General features: G+C 42.0%; 1 protein-coding gene across 1 annotated transcript in view; it reads right to left on the bottom strand.

Moving 5' to 3' along the window:
• The window catches only part of TOP3B (DNA topoisomerase III beta), a 55256-nt gene that overhangs the window by 29210 nt on the left and 3897 nt on the right, over positions 1-22149 (bottom strand). The window contains exons 3-7 of the mRNA XM_030217270.1: positions 21409-21540; positions 16069-16175; positions 14807-14881; positions 3095-3291; positions 1466-1622 (exon numbers count right to left, since the gene is read on the bottom strand). Coding sequence (XP_030073130.1) covers positions 1466-1622; positions 3095-3291; positions 14807-14881; positions 16069-16175; positions 21409-21540 — 668 coding nt within the window. The remainder of the gene's footprint in view (positions 1-1465; positions 1623-3094; positions 3292-14806; positions 14882-16068; positions 16176-21408; positions 21541-22149) is intronic.

Genomic DNA, 22149 nt, shown 5'->3' with positions numbered 1-22149 from the left:
AGCAGAAAAAAAAAAAGTTTGGCTTCCCCTTCCCTCCTGCCCAGCCTCTTCTGATTGGTCACAAGATGCAACTTCCTGTTTTTGCTAAACAGGAAGTTGTGTCAGAAGGCAGGACCGGGCAGAGAGAAGGCCTCGGAGTAGGCCTGTGGAGATTGTCCACAGCTTTTTTTTTTACCGCAGGAACAAAACATTTTACTGTTCCCACAGGGCAGTAAAAAGTTTTGCTCCCGCACCCACGGTAAACAAGCCAATTTTATTTTTCTTTTTAGTGCAGATTTACCACGGCTCCCTGTCCCCGTGTCATTCTCTACATCTAGGACCAGGTTTGGGAACCACTGCCCTAGAGACTAGATAAAGGCATACAGTGCAAACAGATAAGAACCACTTGGTGCCTCTTTTTTGTGCGTGTGCAATCTCCAGCAGTCGGTAAAGAAATAGAAAATGTAGCTAAACCAAGAAGAAACAAACCAATCAAAGTATGGCATACAAAATAATGTAGATATTTTTTTTGTTGCAATAAATTTTTAGTTTATGTTTGTGCATGTAATTACATGTTTGTGCATGTTTTCTGAAAGCTTATTACAAAATAATTTATCGTTATTAAAATATCCAACACTGCTGAGTTTCGGCCACTGCCTGCATCAGGTATACAGCGAGATTTGTAGAACATTTAAACAAATGTTAATTACTACAAAGGACAAGCAATTGATCATAAACCTATTATAAAGTAAATAGTTTTATCATTATAACAGACATACATGAACTGGTTCAGGCAATTTTTATTCCTATATGACTCAAAAATGAAGTATGGCTACATTTTCTATGTGTTTTGTTAATTCTGTATGTAGTACTGCAAGTTTGTTATTTATGTTTATGATTAATTGCTTATTCTGTGTAGAGACTAATGTTTGTTTAAATGTTGTACAAATCTCGATGTACCCCTGAAGTAGGTGGTGGCTGAAATGCAACCGTGTCGGGTAATTTAATATCAATAAATAAGTTTGTATGCCATACTTTGATGGTGCATCCTTCTTGGACGAGTTCCACTTTCTGTGCACTTGGCACATCCAGTCTGCCCACTTTTATACTGCCACAAATCCTGTGCCAGCTGTAGTCGTCCCAGCCTTCCTTTTGTATACTTATAATTTCCCGTAAGCACCACATGCATGATGTGCACATCTTTAGAACATCTTTTTTTTCCACATACTATATTACTTATTTGGATCTTTATTGGTCCGTGCTGGTTCTGCAATCAATACACAGGAGATTAATTTCCTTTGTGCTCTAAGGCTTTCCCATTCAGTGTTAAGGGGTAAATGCTGGATATACTTAGTCCATCTGTAGAACTGCCAGGTTTACCCCTGAAGAGAGCCTGAAATACCTGCACCAAAATTTCCTCCCCAAACTGCAACCTTCAGGTAAACAGCAAAACTCATGCAGACATGCACCAGGCCACTACACACACCTTGGCCTGGAGCACCCAGTATGCCTCCGGTTTGAAAGACTGGATTTTATCGTGCCTCTCCACACAGAAGCCAAGTGTTGGTGTCTGGCATGGTCCGAAGGAGATCAACGAGCTGTCTAAATTACCATATTTTCCCTGGAAATATTTGGTCTGAAACCTGAATACATACAGAAGAAATAGAGGGGAAAATACATTTGTAAAAGCTGTTCCGTATTACTAAAAAATGTCAAAATTCCACTACATTGATGTGGAAACCTACAAACACACTGACAGGCTACCTTGCATATTTAAGACAGGGAAGCTGCCTAATAGGCAGCAACCCAATGCTCAACTAGGTGTTTTGTTTTTAATTTTTGAAGACAGCTTTTTATGTGCAAAACAGGGAGAAGTACAGGTGATAGATTAGCTAAATACGCAATGGAAAAAAAAAACTGTTTATTGAATAAGAGGGATATTGCCCATCTGTAAGATGTGTCTAGCGTAACAACAACAACCATGGAGATAGAATTAATCAGTTCATGACTGGGGAAAGAGATCAGAGTGGTATGCCAGTTTAAGTACCAATTTACCCTTATGGTTAACAGTTTAAGCATTAGATAATGATCAAGAGAAACCAGAACTATCCATTGCAAAACATTAAGAAAACAATCATTCAGACCTTAATTTTAGTGACATCATTTAGACGAGGGATGAGAAATATATATATGTCTAAATTGTTCTCTAATGCTATCAGGCACATTTTATCTGAGGGAGCTGCGTGAGGAGTTTAATTGTAGTATTCTTGTGTCAGAGGTGTGAAGTATTCTAAATGTATAGTGCCTGGCTTGTATTGATTCAGTGAGGAATTATAGGTATTTAAATCTTGGGCTGGCCCACTGGAGAATTTTTCATAGTGCCACGAGGAGCACCAGGACTTGATTCTTGGGTTGACTGGGGCTGCTGAGGAAGCCTGTATTCACAGCCTCTGGAGAGGACTCAAAAGGCAGGGCTCACATTTAGCTGGGTTCCAGAGGGCCACTGACCAAGGATTGTCAAATCACTTGCTGAGATAAGTTGGGCACCGGCTATAAAAATGGGAGACAATGCTGCAGACAGTTACACGTGGCGCTTGGCAGCATAGCCTGATAGCAGCAGGTTCAGAGTGAGCTGGAAGCCCAGAAAAACAGATCATAAGAAGAAACAGTATTCAAATACAATTCCATAAAGCCCGAGCATATTAAGCCCGAGCAAGCCTGGTGGCAGAAGTCCGAACGATGATGTGTGCCCAGGGAATGCCTGCCATCTCTGGAGACTTCTGTGCCAAGTGGCATGGGGAAGCCACTTGGTAAAGTTTGAGATTATATGGTCACACATAGTAAATACACTCACAGCCCCACTTATACTTGTTATGAACAAAGAAAACAACACAAACCCTCCAACCTCAACGGTGTTAAGTGACATTTTATCCTTTGTGAATTGCACAAAAGACTGATCTTAGCCAGAGCTGCAGAGGACAGCAATTAGATTAAATACAAAATCAGAATGCTATCCTTATCTTAGTAAGCTGGTCTGCAAGTCAGAACTTCCCATTCTCCTTCTGCGAATAGGTCAGAAAGTCAAACTACCCAACACAGAAGAAGTCCTGCTTACCGTGTAAAGGCACAGCCAATGCGCAAGTCCAGCTCCTGCCGCGCATCCACAGACAGTGCTTCATTCTGGTTTGGTTCTCCAAGTCGGTTCATGGCGTTACAAATGTCCATGTCAGTGATGGAGCTGAATTTGGCTCTGTGCACTGTCCTCTCGCCACTGTAGCATTTATTTATCACAGGGAGGACAGCATCCAGCACCTAAGACAGCAAGCAAATTTTAACCCTTTGTCATCTCCACACTGACACTGCACTGCCAAGACTAAAGCCCTTCACCTTTGAAGGACATGCCCTTTGTATGCAGAAATCAATATTCAGCAGTGTGGCCACAGTTTAAGGGGCCGATATTCAGATTATGGGAGATAGCCCGGCTAACTCCTGCAGTTGGCGCTAATGCCAGATATTCAATGCCAGGCCGTTTCCAGTGACCAGCTTTGAATATCAGCTTTGTTTTTGGCCATTTGAACTTAACCGGCCAAGCTGATATTCGGCGCTGGCTGGTTAATTTCAAAACGGGCAGATAAACCACCTATAGACACAGACAAAGATGGCAACCAAACCCAAGCTAAAGATCGATTGATAACCGGTTATATCGCACAATATACCCAGCCAGCCACTAACCAGTGATATTCAGCGTGAGATAGCCGGTTATCCCACGCTGAAGATTGGCAGGTAACTGGCTTGAGGGCATTTAACCGGCCTGGTGCCGATGCTTTTCAATATCAGCCGGTAAATGTCCAACTTAAAATGAAAAGTTATATGTGGATAGTGCTGCTGAAAATACATTTAAGTGTCCACTTTGGAAATCTACATATAAAACTTTAAACAGTAAGGCTGGACATTTAAGACAGATTTGCTACTTAGCCACTGATAGAAAAGTTATATGTTCAGTACTAAATTTTACAACCAAGGGCTGGATTCAGTAAATGGCATCTAAAATGTACAGTAAGACATGGTTTATAAACAGCGCATAGGCTGGGAGAACGTGCGTATGTTTAGGTGTGGCCATTTACGCCACTGAAAAGCTGGTGTAAATATCATCTAAATATACACACATTCCCCCAAATTCTATAACATGTGTAAATTTGATTGACAACCTCAGATACAAGCACTACCCCCCCCCCCCCCCCCCCCCCATGATCGCACCTTCTTTTCAGATAAGCACGCTGGAATTTACATGCGCCTCTTTTTAAAATATGCATAAAAACAAGTGTATGCAAATTCCAATTACTGACAATTATCACTAATTGGCTTGTTACTCAATTGAGTAGTGCACGTAAATTGGCAGCGTGCATAATTTAACACACGCTACGTGCTGCGCCTGAGAATCCGGCCCCAAAATGTATAATTTTTTTTCATTGGTCTTACTCTTTCTTGAACACAAAAGAGAAACAGGTGGAAACGCAACTTCAAGAGATCAATCCAGGACAAGAGGTGAGATGCTCCAAAGCAAACTTTATTGAGGACCCAACACGGTCCGTGTTTCGGTTTTTAAAAAAACCTTCATCAGGGGTCTATAAAATAACAACCAAACATATATATGATTAAATAAAAACACATTGAATCAATTACATTAAAACAAATATAAAAAAAATATAAAAATAAAAACGCACAATTTATAAAAAGAGTATTTTCATTCTTATAGTGAATTAAATTCACTGAAAAAGAATCTGATATATTGATTTAATCGATGTATATACTGTTACTATACTATCAAATAAACATCATAGAGAGCGAATAGTAAGTCAATTATCTATAATTGAATTAACATTATAAAAACCTATTTCCTGAAATATTATATATAAAAATGTTTCAAAAAATAATATATTGAAAAATTTTTAAGACATATAATAAAATCCCATAGGTCAATATATGAATTGTATGTAATATATAGCAGAACAATTGTCTATAAATGGAAGAACTAGAATATAAATATCATGTATTTAATAGAAGGCCATAATGTGCTGAATGAAAGGTAAATAACAGGTAAATAACAAGAGATTTACAGCAAATAATTTCTTAATGCATATATATTAAATAAAATAAAATGAAAGGAAAGTAAAAATCAATTAAACATACCAATCAGTAGTTGCACAGGAGATATACTGACAGACAAAGGAGCTCATAAAAATGAAGTCTCTATAAAAAATTTTTGTAAATAAAAGGAATGATCAGAATTATTAATTATAGCGATGGTAAAAAGGTCATAATAATAGGTGGTATCAAAAATACTTAACGACCAATATCATAAAAAAAATTTTTAATGCTTAAAAAATGATTTATGTCATAATAACAATAAAACAATAAAAAAATTAAATTATATTTAATAAAAGATGCATAATTAAGAATCCAACGTCTATAAAATCATAAAGTGAACATTGACGTCTATACAATCATAAGATGAAAATTGAAAAAATAAAAATAAATTGAAAGTGTTATAAGAAAAGAATTTTTATAAGAGAGGAATTTATTTAAAAAAAGGGGAATTATTTGAAAAAAGCGTGTGTATCCAAATATCTAATTGCAGTAGATGACCAAATTTTTAAAAAAAATTCATATTTTAAAAAAATTCATATTTTAAAAAAATTCATATTTTAAAATCATTTCTTAGTAGGAGTATAAGACCATTTTTTCCATTTTATTCTTGGATTAGACTTATGTTTCTTATAATAAAAGGTGAAATTAGGCCTTACCTGCTAATTTTCTTTCCTCTAGACCCTCCAGACCGGTCAAGACGCTTGGGTTATGCTTGCCTACCAGCAGAGGGAGACTGAGAACACAAAACTTGAAACTATGTACTTATAACCTGTGCCTAGCCATCTATAGCCAGTATACACTTAGCAAAGCAGAGAATAAAAACACAACTCTGAAACTAGAAACCCCTGTACCTGGAAAACCCAAGGACAAGTACCAACAGTGTGCTGAAAACAGACGAGACGTCACAGCGTCCCGCTCTGTAATGTCTTAGAGTCAAAAAATTCTCTCTGACCACACAAAACCTTAAATAGTCCTAGCAGAACACGGCTCAAAATACTGCTATCCATATACACGGCTCAAAATACTGCTATACAAAGACACGGCTGAGGAATACTCCTGCGAAAAGAACGGACGGCTGAATCCTTCTGCGAAAAGAACGGGCGGGCTCTTGACCGGTCTGGAGGGTCTAGAGGAAAGAAAATTAGCAGGTAAGGCCTAATTTCACCTTCCTCATCAACCCTCCAGACCGGTCAAGACGCTTGGGACGTACCAAAGCAGTATCCCAACTAAGGGCGGGACCCTCGTAAAGCAGAAGACAACACAGCCGCTCCAAACCGAGCATCTTCTTTCGCCTGAATCAAGTCTGTAATGCTTCACGAAGGAATGAATAGAGGACCACGCCGCAGCCCTGCAAATCTCTTGCGGCGGAATAAAACTACTTTCCGCCCATGAAGCTGCTACTCCCCGCGTAGAATGTGCCTTAAGTAAAGAGGGCAACGTGCCGACGCTTCAACAAATAAGCCGAAGCAATAGTCTCCTTCAACCATCTAGCCAGAGTGGCCTTGGAGGCAGCTTCTCCTCTCTTGGGACCTCCAAACAAAACAAACAACCTGTCCGAGGATCTAAAATCTTGTGTTCTGCTCAAATAGGACCGCAACACGCGCCGCACATCCAACTTAGCTAAACGACGCTGCGCGGAATCCCCGGCACGATCACCCAACACTGGCAACGAAATCACCTGATTGACATGAAAAGAAGACACCACCTTAGGAACAAAGGAAGGAACCGTGCGTAAAGTCACCTTTTCTTTGGCAAAAGACAGGAAAGGCGCTCTGCAAGACAAAGCCTGAAGTTCCGAAATCCTACGTGCCGAAAAAACAGCCACCAAAAAGACTGTCTTTAAAGTAAGATCCTTACACGTAATGGAAGGCAAAGGTTCAAACAGGGGCGCCACCAGAGCCTCCAAGACCAAATTTAAATCCCAAGGCGGAACCACCGGGCGGCAAGGCGGCCGGAGCAACTTCACTGCCTTCAAGAACCGCCCCACGTCCGGAGAAGCCTCCAAGGATACTCCCCGAACCTTACCTCTAAAACAAGACAAGGCTGCAACCTGCACCTTCAGAGAGGAGAGCGAAAGCCCTCTGTCCAAACCATCCTGAAGAAAATCCAACACCTCAACCGCTGACACGCGCAATGGGGCATAGCCCCGCTCTTGACACCAATTCTCGAAAATGCGCCACACCCGCACATATGCCAAGGAAGTAGACCTCTTACGAGACTGGAACATCGTAGCAATCACCCTGGCCGAGAAACCCTTATGTCTTAAACGGTGCCTTTCAAGAGCCAGGCCGTAAGCAAGAATGGAGAGGGGTCGGCCATCTCGATCGGCCCCTGCACCAATCTCACCCGAGGCCCCAGGGGAATCGGATCCTGCACCAGCAACCGCATCAGATCTCCGTACCACGGACGCCGGGGCCAATTGGGCGCTATCAGGACTACTAATCCCGCGTGACGACCGATCCGCTGAACCACTCGGCCTACCAGCGGCCACGGCGGGAACACGTAGAGCAACTGCTGAGTCGGCCATGGAAGGACCAACGCGTCGATGCCCTCGGCTCGAGGATCTCTTCGACGACTGAAAAACCGAGAGACCTGCGCATTGGCGGACGACGCCATGAGATCCAACACCGGCCGACCCCACTGAACCACTATCCGCTCGAACACGGAGGGGTGGAGAGCCCACTCTCCGGGATCCAACGTGTGCCTGCTTAGATAATCCGCGCTCACGTTGTCCACCCCTGCCACGTGTCCCGCCGAGAGACTCTGCAGATGTGCCTCTGCCCACACCAGCAACTCTGCCGCCTCTAGTGCTAACCCTGGACTCTTCGTTCCTCCCTGTCGATTCACATATGCCACGGCTGTGGCATTGTCGGACAGAACCCTGACAGCCTTGCCGACTAACAGACAGTGAAATGACCGAAGAGCCAACCGAATTGCACGCGTCTCCAGACGACTGATGGACCAACACGCCTCCTCCACTGTCCAACGTCCCTGGGCCACCTGTCCCAGACAATGCGCCCCCCAGCCTGACAGACTCGCATCCGTGGTCATCACCACCCACTGAGGAGCGGCCAATGGCATGCCCTTCACTAGGTTCGGAGAATGGAGCCACCAGCTGAGACTGCGACGAACAACCTCCGACAGAGCGAGCCTCTCCTCCAGATCCTGAAGCTGAGGGGACCAACTAGACAACAAAGCACCCTGCAGCTGCCTCATATGCGCTCTGGCCCAAGGAACTACCACTATCGATGCGGCCATCAGACCCAACACTTGAAGATACTCCCGCGCCGACGGCGCCCTCTGGACTCGGAAAAGACGGATCTGAGCCTGCAGCTTGGACATGCGAGAGGGAGTCAAGAACACCCGGCCTCTCTTCGTGTCGAACCGGACTCCCAGATACTCGAGAGACTGCGACGGCACTAGGTGACTCTTGGCCAGATTGACAACCCAGCCCAGAGATTGCAAAAAGGACACCACCCGACCGGTGACCTCCTCGCTCTCCGCCTTTGATTTGGCCCGAATCAACCAGTCGTCTAGGTACGGGTGCACCAAAATGCCCTGCAAGCGAAGAGCTGCTGCCACCACGACCATCACCTTGGAGAAGGTGCGAGGAGCGGTGGCCAGTCCAAAGGGAAGCGCGCAAAACTGAAAATGTCTCCCTAGCACCACAAAGCGAAGAAAACGCTGATGCGCCTCCAGGATGGGAATGTGCAAGTAAGCTTCCGTCAGATCTAGAGAAGTCAGAAACTCCCCTTCCTGAACCGCTACAATGACTGAGCGTAACGTCTCCATCCGAAAGGAAGGAACCTTTAGGGCTGCATTGACCTTCTTGAGATCCAAAATGGGACGAAAAGCGTCCTCTTTTTTGGGTACCACGAAGTATATGGAATAACATCCCTTTCCTCTCTCCGCTGGAGGAACAGGGACCACAGCCCCTAAAGCTATCAGACGTGACAGAGTATCGCGGACTGCTCTCGCCTTGCGCCTTGAATGACAGGGAGACACTAGGAAGAAGTCGGACAGAGGCCTGTCGAATTCCAGCGCGTACCCGTCTCGGATTATCTGCAGGACCCACTGGTCTGACGTGATCTGGACCCACCTCTGGTAAAACAAGCATAAGCGAGCCCCCACGCGAACCAGAGACTGGGCCCCCAAACCATCATTGAGAAGGACGGGACGCACCGGACGCTCCCAAAGAGGAACCTCGCCCTCCACGACGGCCACCGCGAAAGGACTGAGTTCTCTGAAAGAAACGACCCCTAGTCCCACCAGAATACCTACCCGGCCGATACCGCTGTGCTTCCTGAAAACGACCGCGACCCGCGGATCCTCTAGAAGCCTTAGGGCGAAGTTCCGGAAGCCGAGGAACCTTAGCATCAGTAAGACCTCTTACCAACTTATCCAACTCTTCACCAAACAGCAAAGAGCCTTTAAACGGGAGCGAACACAGCTTGGCCTTGGACGCAGCATCCGCCATCCAGCCTCGCAACCACAGGGCCCGACGAGCTGCCACCGCTAGAGACATGTTCTTCGCCGAGGCCCGCAACAAATCATACAGTGCATCCGCCAAAAAGGAGGAGCCCAACTCCAACTTAGCCAGATCTTGAGTCAAAGAGCCTCTGTCCCCTGGCGGGCTATCTAAGAGCCGTTCCGCCCAGCGGAAACAAGCCCACGCCACCAGACTTCCACAGACCGACGCCTGTAACGCCAGGGCCGACAAATCAAAACTGCGCTTCAGGAAAGTTTCCAATTTTCTGTCCTGAGGGTCTCGCAACGCAGCCCCCCCGTCCACCGGAATCGCCGTGGCCTTAGTCACTGCCGTAACCACGGCATCCACAGTCGGAGGCTTGAGCAAATCTCTATCTTCCTGCGGCAGGGGATAAAGCTTAGTCATGGCCCGAGCCACCTTACACGGCGCCTCCGGCGCCTGCCACTCCTGAGTAATCATTTCCCTCAGATCCGCATTCATAGGGAAAGAACAAGACACCCGTCTGATCCCCTTAACCAACGGATCCTGCTTTCCGGCCTCTAACGGAGCTGCCGCCGGATCAAATTTGAGGGCCGCAGCCACCTGATCAATGAGATCCGACAATTCATCTCGCTGAAAAATGCGCACCACCGAGGGATCCTCCCCAGGCAGCGCAAGCTCCTTATCATATCCAGCCAACGACCCCTCCTCCTCTTCTAGGAGGCTAAAGTCACCCTCTGAATCCGGAGGGGAAAAACCCTCAAAATCCTCAGACCACTCTACACGTGGTCTCTTCGCGCCAGCCCCCCCCGTTCCAAGGCTAAGGGGCTCCGCTCGGGACGGCCCTGCCTGCCAAGCCTGATATAAACTCCAAATGAAATCCGGGGGAAAACCGATCCTACCTGAGGCATCACCCCCCGAAAGCGCTGGAAATTGGCTGCCCAGCAGTCCTCCGACTCTCTCAGGCCCGTGTAGCGCCGAATCCAAAATGGCGGCGGTTCCCGCCAAAATCGGAACCGCCGCAGGGCCGCTATTCAAAGGCGCCGTAACCTCCGAGACGCTAGCCGCGGGAACCTCCGCCGCCAACACCGGCGGGACGGCGGATTGAGGCTTCGGCTCCCCACAAAACCGGCAAACGCTCCTCACCGCGTCGACGCCCCGACGCGCACATGACCGGCACCTCAGCGGTTTCCCCGACATTATTGCAAGCCCAGCTGACCGCCAAACAAGTGCCCCGATTGTAAAAACCAAGAAACTCACCCGAGCAGGAAAAGTCAGCGCCTTCCTCACAGCTGAACAGCTCCGAGGCTCCGGAGTGCAGCTCCAATAGCTCTCACCAGCTTGGGCCTGACTCTTTTTTTTTTTTTTTCAATCAAACTTTACTGCAGCTTTTAATTTGAGCCTTGCTGCTGCTAACACCATTCGGCACTCAAGGCTGCAGTATACAAACTGCAGCCGAGGCACAAAGCTGCCCAAACGGAGAGCCAGACCGGGGGAGGGACCCGGCCACCCGGGTGTGACACCCCAAAGGGGACAATGACGGGCCCCAGCGGACCCGCAACCCCTAGCACACCAAAGTCTTCCAGGCACAGGGATCCACCAAAAATAGCCCAGAAACTCTGAAAATTAACTCAAAAACCTATCCAGATCGGGCAAGCTGCACAGGCTGCCTGTCTACCCTCTGCTGAGACTGAGAAAATACTGGCTATAGATGGCTAGGCACAGGTTATAAGTACATAGTTTCAAATTTTGTGTTCTCAGTCTCCCTCTGCTGGTAGGCGAGCATAACCCAAGCGTCTTGACCGGTCTGGAGGGTTGATGAGGAATTCTATTTTGTTTTGTGATGGTAGCCATCTTCTATGGACACCCTTTAACCATTTTACTCTTTACTATTACATTTATTATTATTATTATTTTTACTTTCATTCCATCACCTTTCCCTCATTACATATTCTTAAAACTTTTTTGGATTGAGAAAGATATTTGATGTAATATAAACATGTCCTAGTGTGCCTGTCATTATGAATATTTAATTAACATTTGTTTTTCAACGATCCTTCTTTTGTTCTATTATCTATTGACTCCATGGAGTTAGTTCATAGACCTGTTCTTTTGTCGACTATTAGTTTCGACAGCCATACATAATTTTTATTTTATTCATCTTTTAAGTACCTTTTGATTTAATATTTCTTATAATTTTTGAGTAATTTATCCAATGGCTCTCTGACTAATTGGTTGATACAATCATTACCCAATATTTTTATATATTTCACTCATCTGTCACCTGTATCTTACCAGTTAGTATATCGTTCAAAATTTTGGCATCTATACATTATTGTTTAATTGATTTTTAAAGTATCTCTTGATACAATATTTGGTCATTACTCTATCACCTTCAATTTTTAGCTACTTTCTAAATATAAAATTATCAATTTATTTTTCTATTGAGCTCTCCAAAGTCGTCATTTTTAATTTCCATGAACCCTTGAGCATTTCATCTAATTAATCTCTAAACAATTATGCGATACATCCATCACTCCACTACTCATTTCTTTCACTCACTTATACAATAATTGTTTGATATAACTGTCACTTGCATCTTATTAGGTAGTATACGGGCCAATCTTTATTTTCAAATTTGAGATGTCCTATCAATGAACTCCACGTTACATCATAGCGCTATTTAAATTGGGCGCTTTTGGCGCCCTTTTCTATACCATTTCAAATTGAAACTGTTGGTACGAGGCAACACTCTTTATCCCAGGTAAGGTATTTTCCTTTTTTACACTCAGCTTATCATGACCACTCGATACGGAACTATTGATATATATTAGCTGGTCTTCATTTTGATAACACGATAGCGATATTATCAATATGTCCTTTTCGTTAGTACTTTTGGCGTCCCTAAAACGTTAGGTACGTACATATGTATTTTTATTTATATTTCACATATTAGTACGGAGCGTATCCTGGCGCTTTGGTTTTTAATACCTTACCAAATTGAATCTGTATATATGAGGCAATTCTTATTAAAAATCACCATGACCATTTGATACAACATTATTAACACATATATATATATATTTTCCAGTTTGTTCCTTTTTCGCTAATACCCTCGGCGCTTCTATCGTTAGGGATGTGCGCATATACACATATATATATTTACATCTCACGCGCTAGCATATTTTGAAATATAAGATACACTATTACTCGTAGTGACATGCACCTTTCTTCTTTCTTCCTTTTTTCTTTTTGCTCTTTGTGGGATATGTGGGTGTAGACCTTCTTTTCCTTCTTTTTCTATTGCTAGGTTCTTCATGATCCCTTTTGTGACAACATCACTGAAATGATTTGCATGCATTTCTACATAAGATATTGGGATACACACGCTTTTTTCAAATAATTCCCCTTTTTTTAAATAAATTCCTCTCTTATAAAAATTCTTTTCTTATAACACTTTCAATTTATTTTTATTTTTTCAATTTTCATCTTATGATTGTATAGACGTCAATGTTCACTTTATGATTTTATAGACGTTGGATTCTTAATTATGCATCTTTTATTAAATATAATTTAATTTTTTTATTGTTTTATTGTTATTATGACATAAATCATTTTTTAAGCATTAAAAAATTTTTTTTATGATATTGGTCGTTAAGTATTTTTGATACCACCTATTATGACCTTTTTACCATCGCTATAATTAATAATTCTGATCATTCCTTTTATTTACAAAAATTTTTTATAGAGACTTCATTTTTATGAGCTCCTTTGTCTGTCAGTATATCTCCTGTGCAACTACTGATTGGTATGTTTAATTGATTTTTACTTTCCTTTCATTTTATTTAATATATATGCATTAAGAAATTATTTGCTGTAAATCTCTTGTTATTTACCTGTTATTTACCTTTCATTCAGCACATTATGGCCTTCTATTAAATACATGATATTTATATTCTAGTTCTTCCATTTATAGACAATTGTTCTGCTATATATTACATACAATTCATATATTGACCTATGGGATTTTATTATATGTCTTAAAAATTTTTCAATATATTATTTTTTGAAACATTTTTTATATATAATATTTCAGGAAATAGGTTTTTATAATGTTAATTCAATTATAGATAATTGACTTACTATTCGCTCTCTATGATGTTTATTTGATAGTATAGTAACAGTATATACATCGATTAAATCAATATATCAGATTCTTTTTCAGTGAATTTAATTCACTATAAGAATGAAAATACTCTTTTTATAAATTGTGCGTTTTTATTTTTATATTTTTTTTATATTTGTTTTAATGTAATTGATTCAATGTGTTTTTATTTAATCATATATATGTTTGGTTGTTATTTTATAGACCCCTGATGAAGGTTTTTTTAAAAACCGAAACACGGACCGTGTTGGGTCCTCAATAAAGTTTGCTTTGGAGCATCTCACCTCTTGTCCTGGATTGATCTCTTGAAGTTGCGTTTCCACCTGTTTCTCTTTTGTGTTGAACTTTTGTGGAAATTTTGGACCTTTTTTTTACGCTTACTCTTTCTTGAACCATACCACTTTTTTGGAAGGATAAATCCACATATAAAATGTCTAATTTTATCAGTAAAACCACTAGGGATTTAAAAAAAAAACATTTATGCAACTGATACAGTTGCCAACTGCATAAATGCTTTTTAAAATCTTCTTCATGGGGCCTTTTAAAACAGCCCATAAATGAATCACTTAGGGACCCTTTTATTAAGCTGCGTAGGCGCGTACGCAGGTCAATTTGGAGTTGCTGCCCAGCTACCGCATTGCCCGGGCAGTAATTTAGCTTTCTACATGCATCCACTACACGCGCCAGAAAATAATTTTTATTTTCCTGCGCGCGTCAGAAACCAAGAAGTAATTGTCATTCTACGCGTCTAGACAATTACCACATGGTTACCGCATGAGACCTTACCGCTAAGTCAACAGGTGGTGGTAAGGTCTCAGACCCAAAATGGATGCGTACCATTTTTTATTTTGCTGCACGTCCATTTTCGGCAAACATTTTAATAAAGGACTCTTTTACAGGCCTGCTGAAAAATGGATCTGCACACGCCCAAACCACGCGCCTACACTAGCGCAACGCTTTTTTTTTTCAGTGCACCTTAGTAAAAGAACCCCTCAGTTGGTATAACAGATGGAAATTCAAAACAGGTTACAGAACAGTAGCCATACCTCAAAACAGATGTTTTCTCCTTCTTTATCACAATCCAACCACAAAACAATATAGTCACAGCCTCTGCCCTCCACCTAGAGAGAGGAAAAAACATCAACAGCTACTGCTAACTCATTCTTGTTGTCCATAGCATAGTTTTGTGTCTGATATCACAAACTGTGTTACAATCTGGGTTGTAACCTGTGATAGTGAATGGTAATGAAACAAGATGCTATGCCCTCCGTGAGACAATATTCATAGCACAGGGCTTAAATATATAAAAGCCTTATTATTAATAATAATAATAATAAATAAAAAAGGATAACATCTGAGGTGAAAAAGGTGGGAAAAATGCTCTTTTCCAGGTTCGTTCTCACTGTGCCATTTCCAAGCTCTTTGCATCTCCCCTGCTTTGTAGGATCAGACCAGCACTAGGACTGCACCTAAAATCTTTTAGACACTAATGTACACTGATTTTGCAAAACACATTCTAGGGCATTGTCAGATTCTGCACCTCCCTGGGTACTGGAGACACATAGCAAGGCAGTATGGGCAGGTAGAATTAGAGTATGCTGCATGCATGGATTTCCATCATCCAACACATGCCAGTATGCTTGTAATACCTTCACTCCATACGCAAGGTAAAAATAGCAACAGGCTGCAGCTGAGTTCAACATAGAAAAACGGGCAATATCTGGCTGTGACAATTCAAAGAAACTACCCACTTCACATAAAAATATTAATTTCCTTCTGTTACTATGCCAAGAGGCAGGAACAACACACAGGAAAACAGATGAGCTTGCTAGCACTTGTCCAATTAGATGTTTTTTGCATTCAGAGACTGTTTGGCTCACTGTAACTTGGATTTTATATACAAGTTTATTTTGTCAGAAAGAAAATGATGATGATATACTCCCTATCATTGTCTCGGCGAGTCAAGATCTGATTCTGGTCTCTCTCTACTCTTTGCTTTCTCTTCTTTTTGTTTTCTTTTCCCTGCCTGCTGCTTATTTGTTTAAATATTGTATTTATATACCCTTTCCTTCCCTTCTGCCCTCTCAACTGTCATTGTAATTGTTTCTATTAGTTCATTGTAAGCCGCTCTGGGGCTGTTTTACGTGGTAAAAAGCGGGGTATAAATGATCTAAAATAAATAAATAAAATAAAAGTACTTTTTAAAATTGAGACAGATGAATTTCAATACATAGGCATGGAAGTCTCCATATATCACTACTCTTTGCGTCCTCAGCAAACACAGGTGAGTTCTAGACCATTTCTGTACCTGAAGGAACTTCACCATGCTGAGTTTAGGGTTGGCCTCTTTCTTTTCCGTTGGAGCTTTGCTGAAGAGCTCAGCTGGATCCACTTTATCCCAGCTATTATATTTCCCTGGAAAGTTTAAAAAAAAAGGATTTTTACATTTTTGTTAGAACTTAATCAGCTTTTCACAGTAAAGCAAATTGAAAATTTCACAGCACAAAAATAACTTATGGACAGAAAAAAGCAAAGCAATAAAACACAAACCGCACACCCTGAACATTCCCCAAGCCCTGAGTTGTTGAGAGGCTAAAGATGCAGACTTCAAGTTGTAGTACATTCCTCAGAAACGCAGACTACAGGGCGAGGCAAAAAAAAAGTAACCCCCTAGGTTTTTTTTGTTGTTCTCTCAGCAACCACTTTGAATTTCACCGAGAAATTTTACATACTTAGGGGCCCTTTTATTAAGCCGCATAGGCAGCTATGCGCACCCAACACATGTCAATTTTGAGTTACCGCCCGGCTACCGTGTGGCCCTTGCGGTAATTTCATTTTTGATGCACGTCTGCTAGGCGTGCCGGAAAATATTTCTATTTTCTGGCGTGCGTGCGGTAATCGTCATTCTACGCGCGTAGACCATTACCGTCCAGTTATCGTGTGAGACCTTACTGCTAGGTCAATGGCTGGCAGTAAGGTCTCAGACCCAAAATGGACACACGGCAATTTTCATTTTGCCGCACATCCATTTTGGGCAAAAATTTTATGTTTCAACAATTTTTTATTGATGAGGTCACATGGTACACAATTCCATCTCAGTCAATATAAATCGTATAACAGCGAAATCTAGTACACATTACTAAACCTGAAATGTCCATCATCAATGTTTTCCAAACTTTTCTCCCCTATCCCTTCCTTCTTCTCTTCTCCTATATTTATAATGTGTACATGTATAATTACTGTGCAGTTGCATAACTATTAACAATAAACTTTTATATGAAACTCCAATATTTATAACTCGTGTTTTACTCAGTGTATTAGTCCTCTTAATGTGCTCCTTCAAAGGATTGTTCTATCTAATAATACACATGTCCCTCTATTAAGCATTGAACATTACCCTTCCCATTCATATACCCCCCTCCCCCCAACCTCCCTCCCCCTCTACTCACATAAAATGTTCTCTACACATCATGGTTAGTTACCTCTACCTCTGCACATGCTATTACTACCAGAGTGTAAAATATTGGTCTTCGAGATAAAGGAAGCAATTAAGAATTTGCCACATGCCAAAGCTCCAGGGCCAGATGGGTATCCCGCCAGATTTTATAAGCTATTTGCCTCGCTGTTGGCACCACTTCTGTTGAGACTTTTTCATGAGTATGATCAAGCGCAAGAGTTGCCCTACACGTGGCGGCTGGCGGCGATTACCCTGTTACTTAAGCCTGGGAAGGACCCTCAAGAGTGTGGGTCATATAGACCTATCTCCCTACTAAATGTGGACTATAAAATATTCACAAAAATACTAGCTAGTAGACTACAGGTGATGATGCCCAGATTGGTAAATGAGGATCAGGTGGGCTTTATTGCAGGGCGTCAGGCATTTGATAATACTAGATGCTTACAACATCTCATTCAGCAGGTCAGGGATGAACAGGTGCCAGCAGTTGTTCTCTCGGTGGACGCGGAAAAGGCGTTCGACCGAGTAGAATGGCCTTTCCTCTTTGCGACCCTTGATAAGATCGGTGTGGGGGGGAGATATCTGAAATGGCTACAGCTCCTATACCAGGCTCCCCTGGCGATCCTGAAAGTCAATGGTTCTTACTCTGAGCCAATACATCTTAAGAGAGGTACTAGACAAGGCTGTGCAGTATCACCATTACTGTTCGCACTGACAATGGAGCCACTGGCATGTAATATCAGAAGGGAGGAAGGAGTTAAGGGGATAGTGCGTGGGAAAAAGGAGCATAAACTGATGTTATTTGCAGATGACATCCTTTTGACGCTGACAAGCCCAGAATCTTCCATAAAGCAGGCCATAGAGATAATGAAACAATATGGGGCTCAATCGGGGTTTAAGGTAAATATTAATAAAACAGAGATATTAAATCTCACAGTTCCTAAGCAGGAGGTAGTACGGCTCAAAAATGAACTCCCTTTTATATGGGCCACTAAATCTATAAGATATCTCGGGATTCAGGTTACTCCTAAGTTGGAGGAGCTATATGAGGCCAACTATCCTCAAAAAGTGAGAGAACTATTTGGTGAACTGGATAGATGGGAAGGCCTAAATATATCCTGGACGGGGCGTATTAATGCGATAAAAATGATCATATTGCCAAAGATTCTATACCTTTTTATGGCACTACCCATCCCTATCCCTCGAAGCTTCTTTGTACATTTAAACAGGAAAATGTTTGCCTTCATTTGGCGAAAGAGACCACCGAGGGTGAAACGCAATATTATGTACCAACCAAAAGAGAGAGGAGGGATGGGAGTGCCAAATTTCCTCTTATACTATCAGGCAGCCCAATTAAGAATTTTAGCCGATTGGCACCCGGCTGTTAACAAAAAATGGTTGCATTGGGAAAGAGCATGGTTGGGAATGAGAGAAATAGGAGACACTATGTGGTCATTGGACAAGGATCTTAGGAATATAGGTAGAAGAGCTCCCATAGGAATTAGGCACATTTTGACCACCTGGCATCAAATTAGGAGGAACTGGTTTCCTGAAAGAATATACTTTCACAAGACAGGAATAGGTAGGGCCCCGGGGTTTCCGCTTGGAGGGACAGAAATTAGCTACAAACATTGGGCACGCGCAGGGCTCTACACTTTGGGTCAACTATGGGATGAGGACAAAATGGTAGACTTTCCAATATTGCAGGAGGAATATGGGCTGCAAGCCAGAGATCAAGTATTTTACTGTTGTATCCGTAACTATATCCTTAGCAAGGCACGAGAGGAATTGGAATTGGGGGAGACATCTCTGGAAATTGCATTGGGGAAGGGTGGGGGTAGAGGGAGTATATCGCGTCTATATCTAGCTTTGTTAAGTCATACTGACCCCCAAGCAATGTATGTGAATAGATGGGAAACAGCATTACAAACCACAATAACTAAAGACTGCTGGAAGAGGGGATATCGTTATCTCTTTAAACCTTCTCTGGCTCAGAGTGCAATTGAGAATGGATATAAGATATACTACTGGTGGTATTATACGCCAGAGAGACTGCATCGCATATATCCAGAGGTATCGGCAGACTGCTGGCGAAACTGTGGAGCGAAGGGATCATTCATGCACATCTGGTGGGAATGCCCCAAAATAATAGAATACTGGAAGGCAATCACCTCAATGATTACTAAAGTGATTCAACAACCCTTCCCTTGCAAGCCCGAAAATTGTTTACTTCATATCAAGCCGATATCAACGACGGGGCTGCAACATAGGCTGGCGACACAATACCTGGTCGCGGCTAAAATTGCTATAGCAAGAAACTGGAAAAAACAGCAATCGCCGGATATGCAAAAAGTATGGCAGAGAGTGGACATTCTGTATCAAATGGCCAAATTGACAGCTATCAGAAGAGGGCGAATGGGACCCTTTGGTAAATTATGGCAGTCTTATGAACAATTTAAGGAACAGCAAGAAGCACCACCATGATACGGGGGGGGGGAGGGTGGAGGGGGAGGTCGGAATGGGAAGGTATAGGGATAATATCAGATGTTAGATAAGTAGACTAGACACTTTGTGTAAAGTTGTTTTATTATTTCTCTTCTTGTAATGTAAGATAAATCTATACCAATAAAAAAGAATTGGAAAAAAAAAATAAAATATTGGTCTTGCTTCTTTTGGCACTGTGCTCCTCTTATAATAGGGGCAGATTATTGAGCACTGCGCTTCTCGCTTTATGTGAGATACTGTGTAAATATCTGTTCCAAATTGAAATAAAGACTTTTCTTTTCTTTGGGGTGCCGCTCTAGCCTCCTATAACATCAACTCATGAAATTTATTCCTCCAAAACCAGATGGTGGGTGGTTCCTCTTGCATCCAATGCCTCAGTATACATTTTTCCCCCACTGCGTATGCCTTACCCAGTAATAGATCCATGTTCTTGTCTGATAGCTCATAGGCCCCCCTTTTGTTTAAAAACACCCCTCTCCATGAGGGAATTAGTCTGTGGCCTATGAGAGTGTCAAGGTAATTATGGATCTTTTTCCAAAATATTTTCACTTTGATACAACTCCAAAATGCTTGCAGAAGTGTATTTCTCCCTCGTCTACACTTTACACACTGAGCATCCGGTGCACAGCCAGCTCTTGCTGCCTGTGTTTGTGCCATGTATCCCCTATGTAATATCCTATACTGGCTCTCCTGTAGTTTCGGCAAAAATTTTAAAAAGGCGTTTTGTACAGGTGCGTTGAAACATGATTCTGATTGCGCCCAAAACACACGTCTACACTACCGCAGGCCATTTTTCAGCGTGCCTTTGTAAAAGGGCCCCTTAGACATCATACTTACATATCACTATTAAAACAAAATGTAATTATCTTAAGCTATGTTGATGTTCCTGACATTTCAGTGTTACTACCTAGGGATTCTTGCGCGTTAAAAATGTTCGAGCTAAAACACAGTAAAATAACATTATTTTAAACAATGTGTCAGAATTTTGCAGTTGCTATAAATGCTCAAAGTGCTCATCCCAAGCTTTAATACAGGCCCTCAATGGCTTTGGAAAGTTCTTAACAGCCTTGTCGATTGGTCACTGTGACAGGCTGTCGCAGATCATCTGCAGCACTTCCTCAAGTTCAGCGATTGTTTGCAGCTTAAGTCTACATCGTTGTAATGTCATTAACAGTAAACTGGTAACCCTTCCCCCTTCCCCAAATATGGTGGTTTTACAGTGCAAACATTTTAGAATGTGTGAATATTGCTGGGTGGTCATCCTAAAAATTCTGTAACTTCGCCGTGTTTAAAGATTATCTACGTTTATGTGCTGAATGGAATGAGATTATCACAAATAAAGCTGTAAAAGTTCACATTGAAATTCCAATCGATTGCTGAGAAAACTGTAGGGGGTTACTTTTGCCTAACACTGTACTGTGGCAAATACAAACTTTTAGGCATCTAGTCTGCCAATTACCAGGAAGGCCCCTCACTTCTTAGTTAAAGATCTTCTGTGCTTATCCCAAGCTTTACTGAATTTTGTCCATATTTTAATACCACCACCACCAATAGGAGACTGTTCATGCTATCTCCATCCTCTCTGTGAAGAAATATGCCTTAATGTTACTCTAAAGTCTACTCATTTTAAAAGTTCAATATCATCTTTATCAAAGGAACAAGCACAATCCTACCTAAAGGTCTCACCTATAAAGTCTAATGTCATCACATGGCCACACACAGAGGTCATCTTGAAACGGACACTTTGCCCCATGAAGGACCCCATATACTCATGCACAGAGCATGCTCCATTCAGTCCTTTACGAGTGGACATGGACCCTGCAATAACAGAAAAAAATGTGTGTCATTTTAGGAAGTACTGTATGCTGGATTCAGCAAAAAAAACAAAAAACAAAACAAAGCCTCTGAGCATATACTATGCAGATGTGATCTGTAAGCTAGGACGTTAAATTTGAGCCATCTGGGCACTCTTAAGAACAGACATTCATTCTAGTGTTGTAAGGGTTAAATTCCACCACTGAATGTGAAATTTGTGACCTGCTGAAGCTTTCTTGCAGAATCAAACAAATTATGTACAGAAAAGTCTCCGCCCTTTGGGCTGCAATGTATTTCCCTTGTTCAGCCCTTTGGCTCAAAGTGCAGTATCATTTATGCAAACAGAATATCATTTACATTTTATATTTTTTTACTAGCAGATGTTAATGATCCGCAGCGACAACAAAATGCTGCTAACCTAATAGCATTACCATCAATTGAAGGGAAAAATCTAAAATTTTATTCAGCACTAGATTTACATCTGTCGTTTAATCCTTCAAGGAAAAGGTTAATTGCTCCATAAAACTGAAAGCCAATCCCACCTGTAAACACAACCAGCACTGTAAGAGAGAGCAACCCTTCAAATAAATGCTGAAACATTTGTTGTTTTCC

The sequence above is a fragment of the Microcaecilia unicolor genome, chromosome 11, assembly GCF_901765095.1.
Source record: "Microcaecilia unicolor chromosome 11, aMicUni1.1, whole genome shotgun sequence".
Lineage (NCBI taxonomy): Eukaryota > Metazoa > Chordata > Amphibia > Gymnophiona > Siphonopidae > Microcaecilia > Microcaecilia unicolor.
The sequence above is the reverse complement of the archived record's forward strand: the minus strand, read 5'-3'. Positions and strand labels throughout refer to the sequence as shown.